General features: G+C 59.4%; 1 protein-coding gene across 1 annotated transcript in view; it reads left to right on the top strand.

Annotated features, from left to right (window-relative positions):
- The first annotated feature begins 2,571 nt into the window (after positions 1-2,571).
- Positions 2,572-19,469, top strand: part of PSD2 (pleckstrin and Sec7 domain containing 2) — a 73,700-nt gene continuing 56,802 nt past the window's right edge. Inside the window, exon 1 of the mRNA XM_058677744.1 lies at positions 2,572-2,718. Within this exon, the coding sequence (XP_058533727.1) occupies positions 2,697-2,718 (22 nt within the window). The 5' untranslated portion in view covers positions 2,572-2,696. The remainder of the gene's footprint in view (positions 2,719-19,469) is intronic.

The raw sequence follows: 19,469 nt of genomic DNA, 5'->3' as shown, positions 1-19,469 counted from the left end.
CCAGCCGCAAGGTTCCCCACGAGAGGGAGGGGCGGTAGAGGAAGGGGGGGCTTCTGTTGGGGCAGCTCCCCGTCTCGCCCCATCCTGCCAGGAGGGGGCACAGGTGCCCTTGGAGGCATCCAGGCGTGGACACCTCTCTGGTGTGGCAAAGGGTGGGGCCAGGGATATTGCTCAGACCCAGCTGGGGCCCCCTCCAGTGAGGAGCCCCAGTTTGTACTGAGGTACCCTGAAAACAGGAGAGTGAGCGAAGGCCTGGTTTGCTGCTGGGAGCATCTCCAGGATATTGAAAGCAGAGAGCATAGCAGGAAACCATTTTCATTTCAGCTGGTGCACTAGCTGTGGCTTCCTGGGGCTTAGACTCCAAGGTGCAGGATGGTCTGTAATCTCAGTGCTCAAGGCTCATGACTCTCGGGCCCAAGCGTCTGCCTGCCCTGCTGGTGCCAGCAGTGTGTGCCCACCACCTGGAGGCACTGGTGCCCCTGACCTTGGGCTGAAGCAGCCACGAGTGGACTTTGGCTGTGGGTCTCAGCAGGCCGAAATAGTTGAATGTTTTTGAGAGAAGGAATCCACTGTCCTCTATGATATATGTTAAGAACAGATGGGGGGACAGGGGATTGTGGCACAGCGGGTTAACCTGTCACAGCTTATCCAATCATTGGACCGGGCATCTCATTTGAGCACTGGTTCAAGTCCTGGCTGCCCTACTTTTGAGCCAGTTCCCTGCTAATATTCCTGGGAAAAGTGCTTGGGTCCATGCCAACTGGGATGGGAGCCCCAAATAGAGTTCCAGGTTCTGGCTTCAGCCTGACCCAGCCCCTGCCCTGGTGATTTGAGGAGTGAACCAGAGGGTGCCCCGTCTCATTCTGTCTTTCAAATGAATATTAGAAGAGAGAGAGAGCAGATGTACCCCAGCCTGTTTTGTGCTGCCATGGTATGTGGCTCAGCAGGCAATGCTTGAACACCTACTGTGTGCAGGCCCTAAAGTGGAGAGGCTCGGGCCACCCTCAGTGAACCAAGTGGAGAGACCCACAGTGGATCAGTGATCCAGATATCCATGAGGGTGGTGGAGAAGTTACCCAGGGGGTGCTGGATGTGGCAGAAAGTTTTGGCTGCCATCCTGGAGGAGGAATCCTAGAAGAGGAACCACTGGCAAAGAGCAGGGAGCTGTGGGCAGGCACTGCTTGATTTTGCCTTGTGCCGACAGGGTCCACCCCCTCCTGCTGAGCTGTTGCAGGGAGCCCTTCCTGGAGGCCATCCCATACCTGCACCTGGGGTCCGTATGTGGGATCTGAGGCCCAGGGAGGTCTGATAGCTGTGTCCAGGGTAGCTTGGTGGCCCCGACTTGCTCTGTGGAATGTCCTCATTCTACAGGCAGCAACAGAGACCTACCCTGAACAGGTTCCGGGCCCAAGTGCTTCTTCTCCCTTTGGACACAGAGAAGAAGGAAGCTTGTCTGGGGAGGAGAGCATGCAGGTAGATTCCTAGGGGAGACCCCTGCAGTGGGGCGGAGATGCCCATGGCGCAGGCCCTTGGTGAGGCTTGCCTGCAAGAGTAAGCCCTGCAGTCCTCCTGGAGTACACTGAGGCCCCATGCCAACCTGACCACCTCCAGGCCCTGGGAGCCATCTTGCCGGCAGCAGCCCCAGCCCTGCAGCAGCCTTTCTCTGCTGTGGTTGGGCTGCCACCACCACAGCCAGCACTGCCCTGAGTTCTCCAGGAGCCAATAGGCCTCAGTTGCCTGTCAGCGCAGCAGCTGACACGGGCCTCTGGTGGGACTGGCTGACCTTGGGGGTTCCAGAGCTCTCACCTGCCCCTGGGGTAAGGTGTGCCTGGTAGGGCCAGAGTGTACAAGAGCACAAAGCACATGTACAGGCTGGGTGTGTGTGACCCCTGTGTGGGTGACTAGGTGAGGAAAACAGGGGACAGTGACTCTGTGTGGCTGTGTGCAGGTGGTGGGGTGACAGGGTTTGGGACTCCACAGCTCCCTGTGTGCAGTGGGAGTGTGTCTGGAGCCTGGACCGAGGGAGTGATCATGGATGGATATTTCAGCCTGCAGAGGGAGGGATCGGGGAAGAGATGTTAGTTTTGTCTTCTTTGAAGCAAAAGCAGTGTTTCAGAAGAGACAGACAGAGTTTCTATCTGCTGGTTTACTCCCTAAATGGCTACAAGGCTGGGGTTGGCCAAGTAGAAATCAGAAGCCAGGACCTTTATCCAGATCTCCAGTGTACGTGCAGGGACCCAGGCACTAGGATCATCCTCTGTTGCTTTCCCAGGCTCATTAGCAGGGAGCTGGGGCAGAAGCAGAGCAGCTGGGACTGGAATGAGTGCCCCTATGGGATGGTGGTTGCAGAGGGAAGCTTAATACATGATGCCACAGTTCCATTCCACTGAAAGAGCATCTTGTAGTAATTGTTTTTGTTTGTTTGTAAGATTTACTTATTTTTATTGGAAAGGCAGATCAGATTTACAGAGAGAAGGAGAGACAGAGAGAATAGACCTTCCATCCATAGGTTTACTCCCCAAATGGCTGCAATGGCCAGAGCTGAGTCAATCCAAAGGCAGGAACCATGAGCTTCTTAGGGTCTCCCATGTGGGTACTGGGTCCCCAGGCTTTGAACCATCCTCTATTGCTTTCCCAGGCCACAAGCAAGGAGCTGAATGGGAAGTGGAGCAGCCAAGACATGAACTGGCACCCATATGGGATCCCAGCACTTGCAAGGTGAGGATTTAGCCATGGAGCCATTGCACCAGGCCCAATGATTGGATCTTAAGCAGTGCCTGCAGGCCACAGCTCCATGGGGGCACAGACCCTGTCGGCAGACCTTGTGGGTGATTCTCTGGGGAAGCTGAGAGCACTGGTGGGAGGGGTGGGGCTGTCCTGTAGGCTCTAGCTTCTCCCAAAGCCTTTGGGGCTCCACCCACACCTCACTGGAAGACCCAGGCCTTGGCAGAAGCCAACTTCTGCCTCACCCCTCCATGTGGCCCCTCACCTTGGTAAGATGGAGGCTTTTGGTTAGGAGTGGGATTTAGGGACCCTGAGCAGTAGCATGTGCAACTGCCTTGCCTTGTGTGTTGTTGTGAGGACTGGGAAGGCTGAATTTGCATTTGTGAGACTTTTTTTTTAAAGATTTATTTTTATTTGCAAGACTGAGTTACAGAAAGAAAGAGATATCTTCCATCTGCTGGTTTGCTCCCCAAATGGCTACAATAGTTAGAGCTGGGCTGGTCTGAAGTCAGGAGCCAGAACCTTCTTCCAGGAGCTTCTCTCACAAGGGTGCAAGAGCCCAAGCACTTGGGTCATCTTCAGTACTTTCCTAGGCCATTAGCTGGGAGCAAGTAAAATAGCTGGGACTTGAACTGGTGCTCATATGGGATGCTGGCACTGCAGAGAGAAGCTTAGCCTACTATCCCTGTGAGGTTGTCTAACCACTCTGTGTGTGACCGTCCGTTTGTGAGTGCCTGCTCATATGACCATGTGAGCATGTGTGATCTGTGAGTGCGCCTGTGGTGGGAAGATACCCACCCACATCCCACATCGGAGTGCCTGAGTTCAGCCTCTGGTTCTGCTTCCATGTCCTGCTGCCTGCTCAAGCACAGTCTGGATGGGACACAGCAGGTGACCGCTCTGGCACTTGAGTCTCCACCAGCCACAGGGAGTTCTGAGCTCCTGGCTTTGGTCTTGCCCAACCCTGGCTGTTCCTCTGACAACTGGGGAGTGAACCAAGGGAGGACCTCTCTCTCTGTGTGTTTATCTCTGCCTTTTAGATAAATGAAACTTTAAAAAAAGAGATTTATTTATTTTTATTGGAAAGTCAGATTTGCAGAGATAAGGAGAGACAGAGAGAAAGGTCTTCCATCTGCTGGTTCACTTCCCAAGTGACCGCTATGGCCTGGCTAAGCCGATCCAAAGCCAAGGTTTCTTCCAGATCTCCCACGCAGGTGCAGGGTCCTAAGGGTTTGGGCCATCCTTGGCTGCTTTCCTGGGCCACAAGCAGGGAGCTGGAAGGAAAGTGGAGCAGCTGAGACACAACCTGCACCCATATAGGATCCCAGTGCATGCAAGGTGAGGACTTTAGCCACCAGGCTACTGTGCCAGACCCGTAAATCAAACTTTTTAGAAACAGTTGACCAACAAGGAGAGGGGTGGGGTCCCTACTCAACTGCACAACTCCATCCTTCCTTAGGCGCCTCATAGCCCACTGACTGGGTAAGGGCTAGGTTGCTAACGGTCTGACTGTCAGGCTTCAGCTACTGGAAGCTCACAGCCCCACCAAGGGGAGAGATGCCACTTAGGCGGTGCAGCAGGCTCATGCTTGATTATTGGAGGAGGAGCTCATGGCACAGGACCTGGAGTTAGGGATGTTGGGCCTGCTTCCCAGAGGCAAAGGTCTGGAGCAAGCTGGGGCCAGCCCCTTCCCTTGAGGGGGCGGGTGCTGCAGTGTTCAGTCAGAACCATGGGCCTGCACTCAAAAGCACTGCCCATCCAACAACCCGTGAGCCTGCCTTCTTCTGGCTGGGAGGCAGACCTTGGCAGACCAGCCCATGGGCCTTTCTAGAAGCTGGGGAAGGATGACATGACTCCTTTTTTTCTGGCCCAGGAAGGCCTAAGTTGTATGTGTGCATGTGTGGTGGGATCCAGAGGACATCAACTGATAAGTCATTCTGTTCATCCTCTTGCTGTCTAACAGGGTCCCCACCCCCAGCTGGCCCCCTTGCCTCTCCTTCTTTCATGGTTAGAAGCAGGTCTGGGGAAGTCCAGCCTGTCCTTTTTCTGCCCTCACCTTGGCCCTGTGCAGAGCAGGGATATTCAGGGCTGGGAGGACCCAGGGTGCCTGCTGCCCCCTCTGGCCCTCAGAGCTGGCTTCCTCCCCAGCGCCCTTGCTCCCCTGCACCCGCCTGCAGAGTCGTGGCTAGGGCAGCTGTCCGGCTGAGCGGGTTAGCAACACAAGACAGATGGTGAGGGATTATCTCGGCTTCTCAGAGCGTGGTGGCTGCAGTGGCGGAGGTGGGGGAGGCTTGCGCACCCTCCCCTTGCCTGTATGCACGCACATGCAATCGCATACATGCATGCCAAGCTCCCTGCTCCTGCTCTCGAGCCCCTTGGCTGGCCTCCCTGTGCTTGTGGAGCGGCAGGGAGGCCAGGGAGAGGTGAGATGATGTGGGTTGGTGAGAACTGTGGGACTTGGCAATCGTGGCCCCCAGGCCACAGACTGGACCAGCTGGGCCTCTGTGAAGTCCCTCCCAGGCTTCTGTTAGCCTCTGCTCTGCAGCTGCCTCCCCTGGGAATGGCACATTGCAGAGGACATGGCCTTGCTGAAAAGCTTGCAGCTCAGAGATGTGCGAGCTGTGCCCTAAATCTCACTGCAGTGTGAGGGCTGAGGGTCTTAAGGGGCTGCTCTGGGGAGCTCTGCAGGTGATGGGGTATCTTAGGCAAACAAGGTCGCGTTTACCTCCACAGCTTGGTCACAGTCTCCGGGACACACACATTGCTGGGCTGGCACAAGCTCGAGCTAGGTGGATGGGCTGTGTGTCCTTGGGGAAAGAACTAGGGTGGGGCTAGAGGCCCAACCAAGTGAATTCTCCCACCTGTCTCCAACTCGCCACAGACATGGGCAGAGGGAATTTTTCTCCAGCCTTTCCCTCCCTCATCCTCACAGCCATGAGTCATCTTTGCTGGCCCCTGGGGAAGGGGTGTGGGCCAGGAAGCTGGGCCAGATTTACGAATGGCCACCTCAGGGGACCCTTTTCCCAGCATGCATGGGAGGGGTTCATCCATGGGGGACAGCAGGGAGAGGCCCAGAGTGGAAACCGCTTCCCGCTTGGCATGTCCAGACCTCCTCCCCACCCCCCAGGCTGATTCACAGCCTGCTGGAGGGCAGTGCATTGCACATGAAGGACACAGTGAGGCTGCTGGAGGGGACCTCATGGTCAGATTGGTCTGGGAGCCAAAAGCAGACAGATCTCACCATGCACTGGCCATGTTCCAATGGTACCTGCTATTGGAGCAGCCCCTCTCATGCGGCTGGTTGGCTCTTTGTAGTTGCCAGGACCAAGTCCCACTCTCCATGTACACACCTGGGAGTCAGGCGGTGGGTGTGTGGAAGGGCACTAGGCTGTCCAGCGTGTGTGTTCAGGGCCACCTCCACCCTGTGTGGCCCACCCCCTGCCCATCATTTCTTTTGCAAGGATTGAATGAAACTATGAATTAACTTTCCACCTTTCCTCAGAACTTACACTGTGTGGGTGGGGAGGGGGCATTCCTAAACTTGGGTGGGGGGCACCTGAGCCTTCCCCCCTTTACTGGTGGGGCTTGGGGTTTTCTTAAGGTTTCAAAGTAATATTCTAAAGCGGTACTGTGAGAGCCAATCAGAGAGGGCATGTAAATATAAGCCCACTGATTGGCTGCCTTCTTCACGCCCTTCCCAAACTTCAACTTCATCAACTTGTGAAGATTTTTCCCCTCCAGAGGCTGGGTTGGGAGGGTGTCATCAGGGCCATCCCATAACCCCAGCCCTAGCATGCCTAGTGGGGCTGCCCGGAGACAGGCCCCAGGGGGAGGTGTTTCCTTCTGGTGCAGGGTCTTTCTGGGGGCCGCCTAGGGATGCTCCCGTATCCGTCCCACTGCTAGCTGTTGCAGGCTGGTTGCAGGCTATGAGGATCGAGTTGGGATAGGCTGGTTCAATTCCTGCCTGGCGGAGTGATGCGAGGGAGGCGGCTTGACACGGTGGACTTCTGGCCAGGCGAGGATGGTCGTGCAGCCCCCCCCCCCCCCCGCCATCCCCAGCCCCTCGCGCTCCTAGGGAACCCGAGGCATAGAAACCGGGGGCGAGGCCAGAGGACGATGCCCCTTGCTCCGTGGACCACGACCCTAGGAGTAGGGGCTGCACAGGGTCGTGAGCTGCGCCCCCAGTCCCTGCTGCACAGTCGTGCGGAGCTAGCGGCAGCCAATGCACCTCATCTGGCTTATGCTTCGCCTTCCTCCCACGCCCACTGTGTGTCTCCTCCTCTCAGGGGTGTCAGTACCAGTCTCCTTCATCTACTTCGCCAGGTCTTTCTCTCCGTGTCTCCACTGTCGCGGCCCAGGTCTCTCCTCGCCTCTCGCTTCCTCTCTTTGTCTGGCTCTCCCCTTCCCTCTCCCCAGCTCCCCCTCTCCACGGCACACCTCACAGCCCTGTTTACGACATCCCCGGGGCTGGCAGGTGGGCGGGGCTGCAGTGGAGGGGGGGCAGCGAGAGCGGGAGACGCAGCCTCCCCCCCAGCTGTTAACCTTCACGCTTCAGGCCTCTGAGGATGGCAGAGGAGGGGGAAAGCCCAGCTGCCAGCTTGGCGGAGGTGACCGGGCGGGGGCTGCGGGCTGGGTCTGCTTCCCCTCCCCACTGCCACCTCCAGGAGTGTCTCTTGGGGAGATCGGGGCCGGAAGGAATGTGAGGAGGCGCCCTGGGCGGAGGGGCGGCTGCCCGAAGGGGCGGGAGGGGCCCCTCTGTGCGGCGGCCGCCCTGCCCGCGGCCCGGCCGGACGTGGGGGCCGGCGTGAGAATCCCGCCCATCTGTGAGCCGGCCTCACGCCGTCAGACCCAATTTATCTCGCCGCCAAAGTTTCACAGCCATCTGCTCGAGTGGAACGGCTTCCAGCGCTGGCCCCACCGGGCCCCCCAGCCAGCGCGGGGATGTTTTCCAATACGACAGCATCGCGCCCCCCAGCAGGGAGGGGGAGGCGCTGGGCGCAGGGCTGGCAGGCGGCCCTCGCAGGCGAGCGAGCCGACCCTGAATTTTAAGCGATTGATCAGGAAGCGCAGGCCGTTCCCATCACTTAGAGCAGCCAAACGCGAAGGCGCCGGGATTTCAAGGGGCCTCTGCGGAGGCGGTAATGAGGTCACCGTCACCGCGCCAGTCCGCGGCGGGAGGGGACGAAGGTCTGCGTACCCACACGGGTACAAAGGCCGACGAATGCAGCCGCACCTGTTCCCACGTGACCCCTGCCCTCCCTCCTTTCCCATCGGTGATCTCTGCAGGAGAGCCCCCGACTGCCCTCCCCTTCCAGCTCTGTGCTCCGAACCCACACATCTGGGCACCTGCCCATCGCATCAGGAATATAAGCCTGCGGAGACACATGTAGCCCAGGCCTGGGTAAGCACACAGGTGCACACGTTCCTCTTACACACTTGACCGCAACGTGCGCTTACTTCCGCCCCCACCTCTCGCACCCAGCTTCTCCAAGGCTCTCAGCCCAGCGCCGGCACGCCCTCCTCCGTCCCCGGGACGCACACGCGTTCACACTGGCGCCCCAGGCCCCGAGCTCGCTGCGGGTGTCCACGCCGGTGGGTGGGCGCCTCCGCTGCCCGCCAGGCAGGCGGGTGCAGACCTCGAAGAGAACAAAGACCGGGCGGCCGGGAGGGAGGGGCGCCGAGCCCCGGCCGCGTTCTCGTTGAAGATGCTCTAGGCTCGTCTGTCTCGGCTCCGCGGCCACGGCATCGAGCGGCTCTGATTGTCGAGTACATCACCGCGATGATCTGAATAATTATCGTCTCCTGAAAGGGGAAACACACACACACACACACACACACGGAATAAATAAGGAGAGAAGAGAGCAGCCACCTGATTTCTCAGAGCCCTGGTGGGGATTTGGGGGTGGACTGAAGGGATGCGCCCTGCTGGGTTGTCATGCTGGGTTGTTGCCGGTGGTCCCTGCGAATCCAGGGCTGCCCTGGGGTTGGGAGTGTGGACAGTAGACAGCAGGCAGTGGCCTTCCCTAGAGGTGGCAGTTAAGGGCCAAGGCTGTCTTCTCCACATTCCTCTGCCCAGGATGTGAGGCCTCCTGGGCCAGCTTCCACACCCAGCAGGCCTCTGCTGCTCATGGTCAGGCCCACCAGATCTCTAGGGCCCTGGTCCAGTTTTCTAGGGCTTGGCTTATGGGTAACCGCCCCCATCCCCTTCCCAGGCTGTTGCCCCACCTCCCTGAAGTTCAGCCAGAGCTCCCTCCTCCTGGAATTTCCCTCCCGAAGTTCCAGTGTGTGCGCCCACGCTCCTTGCCTGATGTGGGTGTGTGCACCTGGTCTCTGCTGCTGGCCGCTGGCTGGGTGGGAGGCTGCTGGCTCCTCAACTGGCTAAACTGCAGTGGTAGCTTTCACACCTCCCCTCCCTGCAAGCTGAGCCTTCCCCATGGCAGGCTGGGCCCTGGGGTGCTGAGCACTTTGTGGCCAGAAACATCCCCCCCCACAGCCTGTGGGAAGTCATAGCCTTGGGTTTTTTTGTTTTTGGGATCAGGAAACTGAGGCTTGGGAAAAAAGCAGTGCAGATGCCTTTGCTGCAGGGAATGCAAGTGCTGCACTTCCACTTCTGTCTTGGGCCTGACCCCAAGGGACAGGGAGGGAGCCCCAGGATGAGAATTCCTCAACTGCATCCCACCCCCAACAGCCCTGCCGGGTCTTGCCCCTCCTGCTCCTCCCTGTTCCCAGACTCAGGAGGGGTGCCATCCACGCAGCATGACCCCCAGCCCCCTAAAGGGCATGACCCTTCCCCACAGTCCCGGCATCAAAGCCGGCACAGCTCAGCCCCATGCTTCAGCCTGAAATGGTTCCAGATGTGGGGCCGGCCAGGGCCTGCGGAAGAATGAGCTAAGGGTCAGTATGGAGGCACCGTCTCCTCCTGGCACCTGGTCAGTACACGGGAACACGGCCACCGGCAGGATGCTGGGTAGTGTGTGTGTGTGTGTGTGTGTGTGTGTGTGTGTGTGTGTGTGTGTGTAATCTCCCAAGAGGCTAGGGCAGAAGGACTCCTTGAAGCTTAGGTCTGGGGCAGGAGAGAGGCTAAAAGTCCACTGTGGCTTCCCATTCTACCCTCTGGAGGGAGGGCGCTGTGAGCCATATCCCTGGCTGGGGGCTCCAGGTTGGCAAGACGGCCAGCACTGTGTGTTTAGCTGTTCCATCCTGCTCTTCGGAAATGGCATTGTAGACTGGGAAAACTGAGTTGGGAAACCCGGACTGGCCCCTGGCTAATGATATTTGTGTAGGCCCCACCTATGGGGAATCCTGATCCAGGCCCTCCCACCCCATCCCCCTGAAAGTTTAGTCTGAAAACCCTGAAAGAGGGTCTGAAAGTTTTGGTCTGAAACTTTAGAAGAGGAGGGACCCAGGAATATGCGCTCTAGATCTAGAGATACACCCAGGTAGGTGAAGGTGGGAGGAGCCCAGCACCCCTACCTGGCAGAGAGCCCCCAGTCCCCCTTCCCTTACCCCTACACCTCTGGCCAGCTAGTCTTGGGCCCCACTCCTTTCCTTGCCACCACTATGTGCTGGGCACTGGGGGTTCAAAGAGCGTTCTGGTGGGTGGGGAGCCCTACCCACCTGCCTGTGCACACTTAGTCCCCTCCCCCCCCACACATAACCATCACACTGAGTGTGAGCTCCAGCGAGGCTGTAAGGAAAGCAGCAAGGCCTTGGGAAGCAGCCCAGCTCAGGTTTACTCTCCAGCGCTACTAATGATTAACTGATGGCAAGGCAGCCAGCCTCGGTTTCCATCTGTGTGAAGTGGGATGAGGCCAGTCCCTATGTCCTGGGATGCCCGTGAGGGCTCAGTGAGCTAGCCCACGGACAGATGCCCACCATGGTTAATTATTAGGGCCAGAGGGGAGATGAGTTATTAGAGAGGGTTTGCTGTTGGGGCGGGAGCCCACACTTGCTCTTTGGCCCCTGGAGGGCAGCCCTTGGCATGTGTATGTCTAGCCTGTCTACCCAGACCTGGCAGGTTGCCAGCTCCCCTTCCTGAAAACATGGGAGCTCTCCCTGCAGCCTCCTCTGGCCCTCACTTTCTGCCTGTCCACAAGGGGTGCCCTCGTACCTGTTGACTTGCTTCTGCCTGTCCCTAACTACACAGAACTCCCACCTCCCACAAGGACACCTCTTCCCTCCTGCCTCTACCACAGGCACAGGTCCACTCTGGTCCCTGCACAGGACAGCCCTGTCCCAGGTACCCCCAGACAGAACAGAGGCTAAGTGATCAAGAGATACAACCATGGCCATGCTCACACTGGCCTGTACATGGGCCCGAGAACAGCCAGCAGCACACCAGGCATACGTAACCTACAGAGGTACCAAGCCAGGTACGTGGTGATGCGCTCATGGCCAACACTCAAGATATGGAAGCCCATTGCACAGGCACACCCACTCACCTATGCACACATATACACGCGACTCCCAAGGACTTGCAGAGATGCATGCACAAGGACACACTGCATTTGCACGGGAAGGCACACACATGCACACACCAGCTCTCGCCCTGCCCCTGAAGAGCTGGCTGCCCGCCAAGCGTGGCGCTTTCTGCTGGGTGTGCACAACCTTTCACAGGCTTTAATTGAGTCGAGGGTGATTTATAACGCGGCAGCGCCCCTGCCTGCGTGAGCTGCCCTTCCTGCTGCAGCCCTGGCCAGAGAGCCTTCGGCTGCCCCCTCCCCCAGTTCGGCCTCTCTCTCTCTCTCTCTCTCTCTTTCTCTCTCTCTCTCACACACACACGCACACGCACACACACACACACACAGGCTCCTTTGAGGCAGAGGGGCCTTTCTCCCTCTGCCACAAGCTCTCTCACGCCTGCTCTCCCCCAGGGCCTCTACCCACCGCCACCTCAAACTGGTGACACAGCTGTGCCACTGAGTCCCGTCCCATTGCAGCCTTCCTGGCCCAGTTGGCTGGGGACAACTCAGGATTCTGATGGCGCATCCCATGTGCTGTTCCTGCTGCAGCAGCAGACACTGGATTCAGACGCAAGAAGGACCTCCTGGTGGGCTGGGTCTGGAGCAGGGGCTTTGATCAGCAGGGGCTGGAAAAGCCACGGTTCAAACCCACAGGAGAGGAGAGGTCAGTGTGAACCTCATTTCCGGCTGCGTGCTCTCCTTTTGGGAAACTGAGCTGGGAGCCTCTCTTGCTGGGGTCCCCAGGGCTCGTGTGGCTGGGCCTGTGATTAACTGCATTCATTAGGCCTGAGATCTGGCTCATAAAGTCCCCTTGTCCTCTAAGGCAGAGCTCTAGGGAAGCCATTTGTCGTGGTGGGGGTGGGGGTATGTGTGCATGCTGACCCTTCACCTTTGACCCCCTGTGGACCCATAGATCTAGCCCTGGCCTGAGCACAGCCTGAGGGGGATTTCATCCTCCCAGCAGCCTCCTGTGTTGGGTGCTGATGCTGCTAATCCATCTGACAGGCCAGCCAAGGCCCAGTGAGGCTGTGTTCAGGTATATTGATGGGCCCCAGGCAGAGGACCCTCAGCCTCATCCCACTGCAGAGCCCTGTGTGTGTGTGTGTGTGTGTGTGTGTGTGTGTGTGTGATGGCAACCAACATTTATGACCAGCCTAATTCCGCCCGGGGTCCGCCTCAGTATCAGTGCCTCCACCCACGCCCCTTTGCACTGCCCAGTTCTCTGTGTGATTATACTGACGGCAGCAGGCTCTGTGGGTCAACCCAACCTCAGCCCCCTGGAGGCTCATGTGACCACATATGGGTGAGGGTGGGACATGGGTGGCTTTGAGGTCCTGTGGGATGTGTCCCTGAGACTCGCTCAGGGACCCTTGTGATGGCAGACTCGGGTGTTGCTGTCCTGGGGAAACAGCAAGTGGGACTGCCTGTTCCAGCATTTGCCCCTTGGCTGTCCCTCTGGGTGACCTGTGTCTGTGGCCCCGTACCTGTGTGTGTGCCATGCCTCTCTCTGGGGCTCCATGTCTATTTCTGACAGTTTGTCGGTGTGATTGTGTGAGCCACTCTGTGTGTGACACGCTGTGCACGTGACCAAGTGGGTGCTGTTTGTGTGACTGAATCTCACAAGCAGAATCAGGATGGGCACCACATCTGCTTGGGGTTCCAGCATCAAATCTCGCTAATTGGAAAAAATGTTATTTCAGTGTACTATTAAAAAAAACCCCACAATTAATGTAAAAGGACCCGCTCATGATTGAAATGCAAAGATTTAAAAAATGGCAATTAAAGCCGAGCTACGAGCACGCGGGGCGCCTGCGTGGCCGCGCGTGTGCCCGCGCCTTGCGCCCTCCTCCCCGCGCGCCAGGTGAGCCCACCCCCTCCAGTCACGCTGCGCTGGGCTGAGCCGTGGTAATTTCCGAGTCGGCGGCGGCTTTGTGTGCACCGGCCGCGGTCTAGGGGGCGGGGACGCAGGGAGGGTTATTTCTCCCCCTCTTCCTTTTTATTGGGTCATTAACAACGGCCCGGACTGCCGCTGCGCCCCCCCTTTTATGTCTGCCGCGCCTCCCGCCATTATCTCCCTCCGCCGGGCGGCGTAATTCGATGCCAATCAGGTTTGGGGCGCTGAGGCCGCCGGATCAAAGCCGGGGCTGCGGCGCAGGCGGGGTGCTGGGGCAGTCTGCTGTCTCCCCGAGGTCGGGCACCCCCCGCGCGGCCCACCCCAACCCCACTATCACACCGGGCTGTCCTCATCCCCAGCCGTTGTTCCAAGAGCGGCCTCGGGGCAGAGGCTGAGCCGCGTGGGCTCGGCTGGCCACGGGGTCGAGGGACGACCCCCTTGCGGGAGCTGGAACCGCGAGGCAGTTTCCTAGAGGGCGTGGTCTGTGGGCGGGGTCTCGCAAGATTTTGGTAATAAACAAGGGAGCAGCCTTCAGGGCAGAGACTGGAGCTGGGAAGGCAGGAGCTGGAGGGTTTCTGAGGGATGGGGGAGAATCTGGCCTTGTAGGGGCGTCCTGGGCCAAATATAAAGGGGGGTACAAAATAGGGGTGGAGTCCTGGCCGTAATTCACCTGGCCATGCTCTCTGCCTGCTGGAGGCTATGCCCCTGCTTTAGTTTCCTCCCCTGGTCAGTGGGGAGCTGTTAATCCTTGACCCACGTGCGTCTCCAGCGCAGTTAGCTGAGGGACACCAGATCAGACCCAGCACACCTCCCAGGGCTTCAGCTCTGAGCCTTTGCCAAGCCCAAGCTTGGTTCATCCACTCAACAGGCTGGGACTGGAGCCTGCTGCTAGACCCAGAGTTTACAGGGAGTGGGTTTTCTCCTGCCCAACCCATCTGCCCTCCTCCCAGGCTTCGAGGGAGGATGGGGGTGAAGGTTTTGGGGCTGATGCTTCCATTGGGTGGACTGGGAGGGAAGTAGGACCAGATTCTTCCTCCCGCCCACCCCCCAGCCTCACTGTTCCCAGCCCTTGACCCTGGGCAGCTCACCTGTGACTGCTCCACTTCCCAACCCCTAGTCTGTGTCTCCTATGTAAAAGGGAGTTAAAGTTGCTGCCATTTGTCCCAGAAGAGTGAGTGAGTGATACAGCCAGGGTGTTTTGAAGGTCAGATGCAGGAAAAAGGGCACCCAGTAGTTCTCCATAGGGTGGAGAGCACCCTCCCTCCACAAAGCAAATGCCAGTGTTGAGTTCCAGGACTCTGGCCAGAGTTTCCCATCCCCACCCTTCACATGAAGGAAGATAGATTTCCTCTCCCAAATAGTGCTGGGTCTTCACAGCTCTAAATTATCTCTGACCCAGGAATGCTGTGAGCAGACCATGGTATACATACATAATGCATGCTTCTTGACTAAAAACTGCTCTGTAGACCTGGGGCACCAGCCAGCGAGGAAGACTACCTCTACCTCTGTCCTCTGCCCTCACCCCCCCACCCCAGTTCTTGGCTCTGATGGGGTGGGGTGGGGTAGGAGGAGTGGGCATTGGGAATGTGGCTCCAGTCCTAGCCCTTGGTGAATCCTGTGCAGCGTACCACCTCCTTGGCTGGGCTGGTGGGCCCTGCCCGGGAGAGATACTTGTGGGGAGGCCAGTGTGAGGGTGGCTGTTATAGCCACCCTCCTGGGCACGGCCACGCAATGCACCTGTCCTCCAGGAGTCCACTATCTGGCTGAGGGCTGCTGACGGGAAGCCCTGGTTGGAGTGAAGGCTCCTGGGGGTGGGGAGGAGGGGTAGGGGATGGGCCTGGAGAGTGCTGACAAGGGGTGGCCAGGAATAGCCATGTCAGGTGACCTAGGCTCGGGGAAATGGGCTTCTAGCTCAGGCTCCCAGGTTAGGCAACGTGGTCTTGGCCTTCTTACCACTGGAGGGGCTCTGCCGTGCCCAGCCCTGGGCCTCAGGGGCCCGCTCCAGCCCAGCCTCTCCCGCTGGCATCCCTGCCTTAGGTGGCTGGAAGGGGACAGCGCCAGGTGTTGCAGGCCCAAGAACAGGGTGCTCACCCTCTCTCTTCCCGGTGGGGAGGCCAGCCCACCCCGCACCGGGTGCTTTGCGTGTGTTGCTGCTGGTAGTGGTGGGGTGCTGCACAGTGAGCCACAGAGCCCAGCTGCTCTGGACGCTGAAAAATCCAATTTTCTTCCTAATTGCCACCGCCCGCGCTCCCCTCGCAGTCGCCTCTGCTTGGCGGCGACGCCACGTTCCCCACATCCCCCCACTGCTGCCTCCCGCTGCCCACCCCACGGCCGCCACTGCCCACGTCGCGGTCACCCGTGTCGGGACGCACCGTAGATCATGTCTGTAGCCGGGAGGGGCCAGAGCCGCCGGCCCCCGCCCCAGGCTTCCTGACGAAATCGTCCTTTTCCGTGGTGGATGACAGGTTGTGGGAACAACAGCTTGAATTACGGAAAGAAGTTTCCCCACTGAGTTAATCTGCAGTGGCTGGAGGTGACCTTCTGGAGACGGCGATTAATCACGGGCCGTGGCGGGCGCCGCGCCACGCCGGGCCCTTTGGGGGAATACTAATTCCACTACAAGATAAATCATAATTTGACAATAATCATCTGCCCTAATCACTCCAATTCTTCCCTTTAATTATTTGTATACACCATGTTTCTTTAGTGAGGACCCTGTGTGCCCAGGGGTGGGATGGGGGTGGGTGGGTGGCACAAGCCCCTTAGGCCCTTGGCCTTGCTGGTTTGTCCCAGGGTGGGGGATGCCTGACCCAAGGCTCCCAGGGAGTGTAACAGAGGGAGAAGTTTGGAGCTCAGGGCTGCGATGGTTAAGGCTGGGGTAACTGAGTCTCACAGGGAGGCCAGGACCTGCACATGGCCAGCTTGGGTCAGCCAGGCTGAAGATGAAGGCCTGGGATGTTCAGCCATCAGCTCTACCCCAGCCCAAAGCAGGCCTCCCTTTTGCTGCCTGCCCCCTTGGCCTTCTGTTCTCTGTCTGCCTCCGGGGAGGCCTGTGTCCAGTCTCTACCTGCCAGTATGGCCAGCACTGCTGATGGCTGCCCCGACCTGGACATGGTTGTGCACTCAGGGGCGGTGCACATCCAGCCAGGCCCTGCTTATGTGACTTTCAGCAGCTCATGAGACCTCTGGTTCTGTAGCCTTTGCCTGCAAAGCGGATTGCATTGCCTCTACTCATAGGGGGTACCCCTGCACTCGGAGATGCCTCCCCCTGCCCCTTCCTGTCTGTCAGGGCCTGCCACGGAGCCCTACTTTCCCCAGCTCTTCTTCTCTTCTCCTTTCAGGTCTGGCTCCTTGTGCTCGGCCCCTGGGATGCACTGCCAGGAGAGACGGGCATGCTGGCCGAGGCTCTGCTGTCCCTGCAGGCAGGGCTGGCTGGGGCTGCCCAGAGCAGGAGTCAGAATGACTCAGTCTCTGATTCCCGAATGCTGCTGGCTCCCCAGTGTGGGGAGGCAAGTGCCACAGGAGCTACCGGATCTTGTGGGGGGAGGGGTAAGCCTGCAGCCCCGAGAAATGAGATGCCAACAGCCACAGCAGCCAATGCTCCCTTTTGCCAGCCGCCTGGTCCCTAGGACAGTGGCTGTTAGTGCGTAGGATGCCTGGGGATGTGGTCCCTCTGCTCAGCTCTGAGGGAGAACAGAAGCGTAACCACAGTGCCCTGCCAGCAGGCCTGGTTTCCTATCCCTGAGGCCTCATAGCTACCACAGAATAAGGCAAAAAGTCAGCCTGTTTCACAGACAGGGACATCAAGTCTGCGCAGGGTGAAGCCACTCAGTGTCACCACACCTTGAAGCTAGAGCCTGGGAATGGGCCGCTCCTTCCCCTCCATGCCTTCCTGTCTGCGGGAGGACTTTGGGACGCTCCCATCATTGGGAACGAGGATGTTTGGCCACAGCTGAGCCGGACCATTGATCTCTCAGGACTCAGTCTTGCCAGCTGTAGAAGGGATCCTTGGGGCAGATGTGTGGCTGTGTGGGCAAGGGCACCTGGTCCCTGGTTCAGCACCACAGTGAGCTTCCCTCCTTGCTATGGTAGTTTCCTGTCACCCTCTGTGGACACGGGGCTCCCTCCCTCTGGGCACCCTCACCCTGGCTCCTGCCTAGAGGAGTGTGGTATGCTAACTGCCCGGGGCATCCCCCCATACTGTCTCTTGGCCCAGAGCATTGATGGCTGTGACCAGGGAGGGGCGGGGGGCACCCTGGCAGCTTTGTGGGATGTGTGGGGTCAGGACCCTGCGGACTGTACTTCAGTCCTCATCCCACCCCATCCCACATGCCTTTTGGGGCCAGAAAGCAGCGGTGCAGGGTACCCCATCCCCATTATCAGGACCCTAATACATGTCTTCTAGCCATTTAGTCTCTGCCTGCTAGGGGTTACACTCATGCCTGGCACACAGTAGACACTCAAGCATTGCTACTAAGTGTTAGGGTGGGACTGCATGCTGAGATCACAGAGGAGGTGACTGGTTGGCCCCCTCCTTGGGTTTCTGCATCTCCTTTTTGGGGTGTTGGAGAGGGGAGGGGCCTCCCATGGAGGCAGCACTGCATTCATAGGGGTCCCTGGGTCAAGCTTCCCCCACCCAGGGCCGTCCCCTGCCACCAGGGGCCTGATGGGGTGCTGGGACTGTGGCAGAGGAAGGGGAGGCAAAGGTTGGCAGAGTGGGGAGAGATGGCCTGGGGGGAGAACGGCCTTTGGGGGAGGGAGGATGGCTGTGGCGCTATAAATACCTCCCAGGTAACAGGACCCGTAAATGAGGGGAGGGAATTAGTCACATTCCACGAAGCAGTGACCTGGATCAGGGAAGGGAAAAAATCAGGCTAACCTTGGGAGGGCCTGGGGCTGGGGGCTGAGCCTCGGAACAGGGCTGCCCTGTACATGGCCTGGCAGGATTGCTGGCATGAGGGTCTGCAAGGGCATCCTATTCACCCCGTAGGGGCTCTACACTCAGAATGGCCAGCCCACCTGCCCTTGGAAGTCCTTCCTGGAGTCTAGCCCTGGTCTCTCCTCTCGTCAGTGGGCTACTTGTCTCTCCCTTGGATGCCCTCCTCCCTCTGGAAGCCCCAGCCCTCCCTAGGGCGCCTGCTCATTATGTGCCTGGGGGTCCCTGTCCAGGCAGAAGGATCTTGGCTTGGGAAGGCAAGGACCGGTCCTGCTTCCTCCCTGCACTGGATTCCCTGGCTGCGTGGGTCTGCTTGTCCGTTGCTATTTCAATGACCACAACCTGCTCACCAGTCTCAGCCCCAGCGCCAGGCTCTCTAGGTCAGTGCCCTTGCCCACTGCCTATGGTTGCTGGAGCAACAGTCTGTGGGCCCCTATCCCCTGCTTCCTGGGCAGCGGCCTGCAGTGGTGGCCTGGGCCTGCGTCAGAGCCAGTCCGCCTGCAGGGGGCCTGCCGCCTGTGCTGCCTCAAAGTCTGCGGGCCATTCCAAGGCCCAGGTCAGCCTCTCAGTGTCCCTGCTGCGTCTCCCCCCAAACCCCTGTCCTCCCTCGCCCCTGCTCTGAGGGACACTTCCGGCCTGGAGAGACCATAGGATCCGTGAGGGGCTGCAGATGAGTGAAATGAGTGAAATGAGTCAAATGAATGAGTTTTGGGTGCCTCAGTTGCCTCCTCTGTAAGCAGGGGATCCTCCGTTGCTTCCTGGGGGCTTGTGGGGCTGGTGAGCCCCTGCGTGCGAAGCGCCGGGTCCACGCGGGCGGAGGGCCGCTACTGTTGGGGTCACCGGGTCGATCTCACTGCCTGTGCCTGCCTCCCCTGCGGTTGCGAGAGGGGGCGGGGGCGGCTCTGCGTCCCCGAGTGACTCGGCGCCGCAGCCGCAGTGGCCAGCTCGCGCCTGGCACCGAGACCGTCGGCAAATGTTTGTTGAATTAATGAGTGGGGGCTGCAGGCAGGGCCGGGGCTCCAGTTCCGCCCGGGTTGCTGCAGCTGGGGCGCGCCGTGTGTGAGTGTGTGTGTGTGTGTGTGCGCGCGCCCCACCTCCCCCACTTCTCACCCCCGGGAGCCAGAGCGAGGGGTGTCTGTGGGTGGGGGAGCCGGATCCACGTCCCGGGGGTCTGGCGGCGCCGTGGGCAGCCTGGCGCGCCCGCTCCCTGGGGTCCGCGCCGAGCGCCTGCCTGGCTGCGGGACCCCGTTGCCAGGAGCAGTCAGGATGCGGCAGCGTCTCCATGGCAACGCGGCATCTCGAGCCGCGCGCCGCCCTCCCCCGGCGCCCCGCAGTGGGCAGGAGGCCGAGTCTGGCAGCCCCTCCCGGGCCCAGCAGCCAGCAAGCTGGGCCAGGAGGCCGAAGCCTTGCGGGAGGGGCTGAGGAGGGGGCGCCTTCTTTTTCTAGGAATGAG

The sequence above is a fragment of the Ochotona princeps genome, chromosome 19, assembly GCF_030435755.1.
Source record: "Ochotona princeps isolate mOchPri1 chromosome 19, mOchPri1.hap1, whole genome shotgun sequence".
Classification (NCBI taxonomy): Eukaryota; Metazoa; Chordata; class Mammalia; order Lagomorpha; family Ochotonidae; genus Ochotona; species Ochotona princeps.
This window is presented reverse-complemented; position numbering and strand designations above follow the sequence as displayed.